The sequence below is a fragment of the Lepidochelys kempii genome, chromosome 9 (assembly GCF_965140265.1).
Source record: "Lepidochelys kempii isolate rLepKem1 chromosome 9, rLepKem1.hap2, whole genome shotgun sequence".
Lineage (NCBI taxonomy): Eukaryota > Metazoa > Chordata > Testudines > Cheloniidae > Lepidochelys > Lepidochelys kempii.
Genome location: NC_133264.1, coordinates 77,058,936 through 77,068,184, shown reverse-complemented (window position 1 = coordinate 77,068,184; position 9,249 = coordinate 77,058,936). Strand labels below are relative to the sequence as shown.

The 9,249-nt window shown below is 51.8% G+C and overlaps 1 protein-coding gene across 1 annotated transcript; it reads left to right on the top strand.

The window, feature by feature from the left end:
* Window positions 1-2,701: 2,701 nt before the first annotated feature.
* Window positions 2,702-9,249, top strand: LOC140916947 (protein Wnt-11b-like). Its single transcript, XM_073358841.1, has 5 exons — window positions 2,702-2,784; window positions 4,054-4,289; window positions 6,216-6,493; window positions 7,440-7,732; window positions 8,955-9,249. Exons 1-5 carry the CDS (start codon window positions 2,702-2,704, stop codon window positions 9,127-9,129), a joined length of 1,065 nt encoding a protein of 354 aa, XP_073214942.1. The 3' UTR covers window positions 9,130-9,249.

The following is a 9,249-nucleotide window of genomic DNA, read 5'->3' as shown; positions in this document are numbered from 1 at the left end:
CACCTGTGACAAAGAGTGGGTCAGAGGAAGTGGGGGCAGGAGAGAAGGAGAGGGCAGAAGGGCTAAAAACACAAAGCAAGTATTTGTGTAGGGTTGCAGTATCATTTTATCTTACAGAGCAAAAGGCCAAGAAGAGCAACCCTTTACTTCGTGCCCTATTGCCACTGTCTCTGATGTTCACACCAACTGTTAAACCATGGCATAATGCTGTTTCCATCATTTCTAAACTTATTCCAGAGCCACAACGATGTCAGCCCTGGAATAAAACACTCAGAGGCAACAGTGGCCACTGGATTATTAAGAACAAACGCAATGGAACACAGGGCTGGGGGCTAGGAACTGCCAGAGTTCAGTTCCCGTTCACAGTGTGGCACTGGCCAAATCACTCAAGGAGACACCATCAGCTTGAAATTCAATCAGTTAAAAAAAAATTTACAAGTAATTTCAACCCTGCCTGAGCTAATTTGTAAAGCCATCTCCTGGTTCTCCTCCTTCAAATCCCTCAAGGCTTGACCTTGGGAAATGCACCCATTAATCATGGCTAGATTGAGGGACAGGTGGGGAGAGTAGATATTCTTTATTTATGAGCAAACACATATTTAATTTATTCAGAACCATCAAGATGTGCACATAGTAATCTTGAGTTCTTCTTATTGTCACCCTCACCTTTCCTTCTCTTTTACAGCTTGCTTCTTGGTGAGACTGTAAACAGTAACTTCCGGATAAGGACTTCTCCTTGTGTGTGTGTCCCCCCTATCCATGCACAAACAATAAATATTAACATCCTACATCGGCTGCTGAACCTCCCTGCCAATCTCAGAGGTTTTACTGCCACACTGTCCTATTTTTGTAACCCATTTGTCTTAGCAAAGTCCCACTCAAACTAGAGAAGGAAGGCCCAGCTCCCAACTCCCATTGGTTTCAACTATTTAAATGGATTCAGATGATTTCAAGATCCTCTGAAGATCTGGCCCTAATTGACTGCACAGTGGAAGGTGGAAAACTGAAGATTCACAAAGTGTTGTCAAGTCAATTAATGCAAAAATTCGGCTTCCCCCCACCCCCAAATCTATCACCTCTAGGAGGTGTAATTTAGAACTACCCTAGGTAAAGCAAATCACCCAGAATGTGAATACAATGTAAATCGGCAGCAGCAATTTAACCTGGTTCCTCTCCCTCTTCCTATTTGCAACAGGATCAGATGATGTTTTAAAAAAAGTGAATTGTACAGCATTTAAACATAGAAGTAACGTACAGATTATCAAGGGGTGCGAAATTCAGTTTAGGATCAGATGGCATAAGGAACACATAATCTGCAATCTCCCCGATTGGGGGTAAAAGGTTGACGGGTCAAAGTACAGACATTGAGATATGAGGGTATGTTGTTCATATAATGGCTATGTTCAGGTGTGGAGTATAATGAGTGGATAGGATGATGAGGATGGATCTACCCTCATTTGGTGAGATTTAACGTTCAGTGAGTTTATGGGTTACTAATACTTAATCGTCTCCCCTTCCAGGCAGCTCAGTAATCCTAAATATTTGTAAACTGTTTGCAAATACAAGGCCCTATGGAAGTGCTAAGCAGAAGCTGGCAGTGGATTCACTGGCTGGCTCTCCTACAAGAAGAGGCCGCCACGCTCCAGCTGTTCGCACCCCTTGGTCAATCCCATGGGTGGTTTGTAAAACAGGAGGGCTGTGAGTTTGAAGCAGCGGTGTAACGCTACTGGCCTTTGCTCTAATCTGCGGGAGGGGACCGGGCAGTGCAACGGGGCTCCCCTTGGTTTTGGGGACAAACCCCTCGTGAGCTCCTAGCGGGACAGCGCCCCCAGTTGATTGCCTTGATTCACAGCAATTCACATGCAGATAAACCGGAGCCGCCCAGTTCTCATTTCAAAGCGCCTCTTCAAAGGGGTAGCCAGCCTCTCGCTACTCCCCGGGGAAGTGGAGATTGACACAGTCTCAACACCTCTGAGAACTGCCTGAAATATTTGTCTGACGCTATTTAAATGCGCGGGAGTGTTAATGCAACCAGGGCCTGGCCAGAGAGAGACCCCTCTGCGAGACCAGCCCCGTGCACTGCCCTGAGATCCCGGGCCAGCCGGCAGGAGAGCAGCCCCCAAGGGGCAGCGTTGGGGAAGGCTGGCCCTGGGCACAGCCAGGGGGCCCCGGGCACAGCCAGGGGGCCCCATCCCCTGATCGGCCACGAAAGGGCAGTGGCCGCGAGTCAGTCCCCAAGCTCTGCGCCCCAACCAGTCCCGCCCCCAGAACCGGGCTCTGCGGCCTCCCCAACCCCACCCAGGCCGGGCCCTGTGCCCCCCAAGCCCGCACCCCCCCCAGTCCAATCCTGCCGGGCTTTGCACCCCCCGGTTCTCTCCTGGGCATTGCCGCTGCCCCCTCTTCTCCTTGACTCTGGGTAGCTACGGGCAGCCCCGGGACACCTGGCCGGGCCCTGGGGCGGGGGCTCGGCGGCCTTTTCGGGGGAGGGGCGGGTTGTGTGGCTTTGACACGAAGCTGCGAACGGCCCCGCGTGTCCGGCCGGGAGCGGAGCCGCCGTGTGAATTGCACCCGAAACTCCCATTGTCCGTCCCCCCGGGGGGTGCCGCGCCCGGGCGCTTTAAGAGCCGGGGGCTGCCGGCCGCCCCCCAGCCCTGCTCCTGGACTCGCCTCGCTCCTCTCCTGAGCGCCGCCCGCTCCTGCGATGGGCTCGAGCTTCCCCGCCCCGCTGCGGCTCACCCTGGCGCTGCTCTGGCAGCTGGGACTCTCCGCGGCGATCCAGTGGCTGTGAGTAGCAACTCAGGGCAGAGGGGTGGGGCGCGGGGCCGCAGCCCCTGGCAACCACCCCTCCCGCGGCAGCTGAGAGATGCCCTGCCCGGGGCTCCCCAGCTCAGCTGGAAAATCCCTGTTCCCTAAACTGCTGCCTGGGCTAACCCACCTGGGGACAGGGCAGGCTTGGCCACCCTCCAGGGGAGCGGAGAAGCTGAGCCGGCGGGGAGCTGGCTCCCTTTCTCTGTCCTCTGCCATTTGGCAGTCCAACTCCTCTGCCTTTCCCCCTGGGACAGGGACACTTTCTGTGCGCCATTGTTCCCCTACTGGATTTTAAACTCAACACAGCCATCCCGCCCTTTCCCCTTCTGGCCAACTAGCCACTGCCTGCCTTGGGGCTAGCATGGAAGGATTTTCAGTCTTGCTTTTTAAGTGGCATCTCAAATCAGTCTGACATTTGCCTCTCAGGATACAAGTGTTAGCTGGTCTTTATACCTGCTTAGTTCCACTGAGTTCACACATAGCAATAATGGGCCACATGCAGCCTTGGGTGGGTGGGAGTCTCCATTTGCTCCAGTTTGGCCCTTTGTATGTATGAATAAATACAAGATACACACGTATGTGGCGGTTTATAGCCCAATTTGCAGAAGTTCTGGGCACCAACACTATTTTAAATCAATGGAAGCTGTGGCTGCTCATCCCTCCGAAAATCAGGCCCCGTGTGTCAATGTAACAAACGTGTGAGCTAGAGACATACATTTTAAAGCCCACACGCTGTTCACACTTATTCCCTACACAGTATAAGGGAATGCCTCTAAGGGTGGAGTGCCACCAGGACAACTCCCAGCACTGACAGCAGCAGGACGGACCAGCTTCCCAAGTGCACTGCCCTACAATGTACCTCAGTCTGGATCTGGAGTGGGTGCCTCTAGGCCCAGAGGGGAGTTTAGCTGTCAGGTCTATTCAGTCTAGGTGCCTCTGCTGAGGATGCCAACAAAGGGATGCAATTAGTACCAGCTATGTTTGTTTTAACAATGTTGATTCCAGGCCTGAGACCCACCACCTCTTTTCATGTGGGAGACCACTGAACAGCTGTCACTGATTTGGACCGTAACCAGATTCCTGATCTAGAGGTGAAAGGCCCGGTATCCAGTTACCAATACTCAACACATGGCTCATCTCTCCTCCTCTCCGCCCCAGTAACATCCCTGGTCACAACAAGAGTGGGCTGGCCTCGATTCTCTACCCGTGTCTCACTCATTTATGGTAATTCCTCTTTCATGACAGAGGGCTGATGGTGAATGGCAGCAGGGTAGCCTGGAACGAGACCCAGCACTGTAAGATATTGGATGGGCTAGTTCCAGACCAATTGCAGCTGTGCCGAAGAAACCTGGAGCTCATGCACAGCATTGTACATGCAGCCAAAGAGACCAAGGGAGTCTGCCAGAAAACGTTCTCAGATATGAGGTGGAACTGCTCTTCCATTGAGTATGCACCCAGTTTCACCCCTGACCTCATGAAAGGTAAAGGAAGCTCTGCTATATCATCTGGCATTTCTATATTCTGCTTGCCTAGGCACTGTAGTTTTTCATTCTCCTGCAGTCCTTTCACATGCAAAATTCCCATTGTAGTCAATGGGCCATATTCATGTTGTCAGATACTCTGAAGTAACCATATTGAAGTCACTAGAGAGATACAGAATTTACACCGGTGTAACTGAGATCAGAGTCTGGCCTGGAGCATGCAGATACTGCAGGATGCAGTCTCAAAGCTAGCTCTCAGTCTGTGTGACTGACATTAACTTCCACATCAAAAAAAGAGCAATTGCTGGAGACCCCCAAACTAGAAGGGGAGAGTTAATCCCAGGGGAAAGTGAAGAACAGAACAAAACAGGGTGAAAAAAGATGGCACTAAGAATAGAATCAGAATGAGATGCAGATGGGAGGGGGGCACAAAGGAACTATATTTTCTTTTATACCTGGTTTTGTCCACTTGCTATTGACTCAGAGCAGGACTTTTGCATTCTTGCTCCTGTGAAAGGAATTACTGGCTAGAGCAGGGGTGGGCAAACTTTTTGGCCCGAGGGCCACATCGGGGTTGCAAAACTATATGGAGGGCCGGGTAGGGAAGGCTGTGCCTCCCCAAACAGCCTGGCCCCTTCCCCCTATCCGCCCCTTCCCACTTCCTGCCCTCTGACTGTCCCCTGTCAAAACCCCCGACCCATCCAACCTCCCTCCCCTCCCCGCTCCTTGTCCCCTGACTGCCTGCTCCCAGAACCCCCCACCCCTAACCACCCCCCCGGGACTCCACCCCCTATCCAACTGCCCCGACCCCTATCCACACCCCCACCCCTGACAGTCCCCCTGGGACTCCCACACCTATCCACACGCCCGCCCCTAACCACCCCCCCTGGGACCTCACCCCCTATCCAACCCCATCCTGTCCCGTGACTGCTCCCCAGGACCCCCTGCCCCTTATCCAACGCCCCTGCTCTCCGCCCTCTTACCGTGCTGCTCAGAGAGCAGGAGCTTGCAGCCCCACGGCCCAGCTGGAGCCAGCCACGCCGCCCAGAGTGCTGGCGGTGTGGCGAGCTGAGACTGCGGGGGAGGGGGCACAGCAAGGGAGGGGCTGGGTACTAGCCTCCCAGGCCAGGAGCTCAAGGGCTGGGCAGGATGGTCCTGCAGGCCGGATGTGGCCCACAAGCCATAGTTTGCCCACGTCTGGGTTGGGGGCAGGGGGGAGCTGTTTGGAAGGAACTGATAGGGCCCTGTCTCCCTAATGCAATAGGGCTCTGGCCCTAATGGGGGAGGGTGCTGCTATAATAGAAATAATAATCTGTCAGAGGAGATGTACTTGAGCGGTTAAAGTTCATCACTGAGTAAACCATCCTGGATTCTGTTTCTGGAACTGCTGCTGTTTTGCTGTGTGACTTTACAAGTTGCTCTCACTCTCTGCACTTCATTTTCTCTTTCAGTGAAATGGGGAGAATAATGCTGACCTACACCACAGTTTTGTGACGAGTTTGTGAGATTTCACTTTAGAGAGTGAGCGCTTGCATGCATGCTCTGAGATCCTTGGGTGAAAAGAGCTGTAGAAAACCAAGGTACTAATTGTAAACAGCACTGCTCTCTCGAAGGACCCATGTAATGAGGCTGAAGAGAGCGAGCCACTGCTCACTCTGGAGCCCAAATCAGTGTTGCCTGGAGCATCAGCCAAAAGGAAACGCTTCCCTCACGCTCCCTCTCCCCAGGTCCTGAATTCTGATTGCTGTTGTACTGTGCTGAGACCCTTGTGAAACGTACAGTTAGCATCAAATGAACGAGAGGTGGGGATGATTCTGAAGAGTACGTGGTGATTTTCTCTGTATGAAGAAAGCTCTGTGTCACTAGGAATCACGTTGGTATTTCTGGGATTCAGGACTCTTTGGGATTCTTCCTCTTTCTTCACAGGGACCAGGGAATCTGCGTTTGTCTATGCATTGGCTGCTGCTGCTGTCAGTCATTCCATTGCCCGGGCCTGTGCCTCAGGGGAGCTACCTATCTGTTCCTGTGGATCTGTCCCATCTGAGGTGCCTGGGCCTGGCTTCAGGTGGGGTGGCTGTGGGGACAACCTCCGCTATGGCCTCCAGATGGGTTCTGCCTTTGCTGATGGTCCCATGAAGTCCAGCAAGGCAGGAGGACAAGCCACCAGGCTTATGAATCTACATAACAATGCAGTGGGCCGACAGGTGGGTATGGTCACTGGCCACAAAAATTGGCAAGACAGCCACAACCAGGTCACCTCTTTTAAGAAATAACTGGTTATATTGGCTGAGTTGCGGAGGAGGGCTGCAGCCTCTTGCCAAATTGTTGGGAGACCACACATGAATAAATTGGAGAGGCAATCGGTGGGTTAAAGTAACTTTATAATGACCCATTCACACAAACACCTGCCTTACAGAAACAGGGCCGAGTCCCTGTCTTGCTAACCTCCAGGGAGATAATTGCTGGCTATTTATATCTTCCCAGTGGTACATTGAGATCCATCCTGGCTTTGAACCTGCTTTACCCCAGGACCTAACCTGCTATAATAAGAACTGCATGTTCTTCTGTAGGTCTCTGCAGACCTCCACTCCTGGTAGCTAATGGACCTGTGGTGACCAAACATAACCCAACCGAGGGCCTTGCTGACAATTTGCCATGAGCCCACAGGTGGCAATTAATGTGCAAAAATGGAGCAAATAGCAGCTACCCCTCCTGCTTAATACTATGGAGGGATGGCATGCAGAGACTACAGGTCTCCATACATAGCCAGGCTACTTGGAGCAAGATGGGAAACTGCCCACAGCACACCCCTGAATTAATGAGGGGAAACTTCAGGCCCCATTGCAAACTTATGGATGGCACTGGTCCCAAGGACTACCCTCTTATTACAGGGACAGAAAAGCGTAGTAATTGAACCCTTGGATTCCCTGTTAGTCTTGATGCAGGATTTCATGTTTGGCAATGCAGGAAAGCATCCCGCATAGGTACTAAGTGAGATAAGGCCTCCTGGGTGCCAATGACTGGCCATGCTTTCTCATATCCTGAAGCCTCCTGTACATGCTCTTCAGAGATCTTCTTGGGATGTATGGGCTGTGGCGGGGAAGGATGAATCCCAGCTTTGGGTTCCTTACTGATTTTATTTCTTTCCAGGTATTAATTGACTCCTTGGAGACCAAGTGTAAATGCCATGGTGTTTCTGGCTCCTGCTCAGTTAAGACCTGTTGGAAGGGGCTGCAAGGTTTGAGTGAAATAGCCGCTGACCTCAAATCCAAGTACCTGGCAGCCACCAAGGTGACCCACCGGCATATGGGGACCAGAAAGCAGCTGGTGCCCAAAGAACTGGACATCAGGCCAGTGAGAGAGGCTGAGCTGGTTTATCTAGTCAGTTCTCCAGACTACTGCACAAAGAATCCCAAACTGGGGTCTCTGGGGACTCAGGACAGGTAAGGACCAGCTACAGATGCCATAGCTTCCCTGTGTTATAACTCTCCCTCTGATATAAGGGGCTCTCATTCTACCTCTGTAGTCTAACCTAGAAACATTCTCTCTAAATCCCTTCTTGTTTGAATGATGTAATCTCTGCTATAACACACACAACATGTCCCATTGCCAGCTTGACTGTGAGTGCATAGGGAGGCTGTAATTGCAAGAGGCTCTGAAATCTCCCTGCATCAGTTTTAATAAACTCCCTAGCCCCTCTCTTGTCATGCACACCCTACCACAGGCAAACCTTGTAACCATGTAACTCGCTGCAGACTTGAAGACCGTTTGAGGGAGGGGAGAGGATGCAAAAAGTGGAGAGAAGCCCCTTCTCATATGGTATGGTCTTACAAGGGGCCTTCCGTGGTCTAGATTGGGCCCCATCCATCTCATCTGTTCCACTAGAGCTGATACTAAACCTTGAGTGTTTTATCGGGAGGAAGCGTTTGCCAGTTAGTTAGATGGCAGACCCAGCAAGTGTGGGGATTCCCATGAAACCCTAGCAGCTTGTTTATCTCCCCTGGGTACAGGATGGTAGGTGCCCCCATATTCAGGATTCAGCTGTCAAGGCAATGGAAAGTCCAGTAGATTCAACTAGTCCATTCCACAGCCAAGCCCTGCTGCCTGGCATATGAACCTGCTATTCCAGTGGTTCTCAAAACTTTTGTACTGGTGACCCCTTTCACATAGCAAACCTCTGAGTGTGACCCTCCCTTATACATTAAAAACACTTTTTTGTATAACACCATTATAATTCTGGAGGCAAAGTGGGGTTTAGGGTGGAGGCTGACAGCTTACAACCCCCCATGTAATAACCTTGCAACCTCCCCCCCCCCCGAGGGGTTCCAACCCCCATTTTGAGAACCCCTGTGCAATTCAGTGGGTGGAGTCAGAAGCATTTACCCACCCCACCCTGATGAGTCATGAGGAGAATGGTCCTCCAGTCTAAACTCTTCCATAGTCCTTCCTGCATCAAACTGCTCATCATTCCAGTGTCTCTCAGGGAGAAACAGCCCCTCCCAAACTATTCTCTGGTGCCCATGTATGTCTTTCCCTGGAGGCTGAGCAAGTTGTTTCCTAGATTGACCCATCTCAACTCCTATGCCATAACTAGCACCTCAACCCAGCTGTGCCATCACATCCCTAAATCCCCCCAACTCCCCCATCTTTCTTCCACTTTGGCAGGCAATGCAACAAGACCTCTGTGGGCAGTGACAGCTGTAACCTGATGTGCTGCGGGCGTGGCTACAATGCTTACACTGAGAGTGTGGTGGAGAGGTGCCAATGCAAGTACTATTGGTGCTGCTATGTGACGTGCAAGAAGTGCCAGCGGACAGTGGAGAGATACGTGTGCAAGTAATGCAGAGGCCCTGGAGCAGCCCAGGCACTGAGACAGCCCTAAATAACCTATGCTCCGAGACACTCCAGAGCATGTCTGGATATTTAATTAATCACAGGGGAAGTTGTAAGCTTTGGCAAG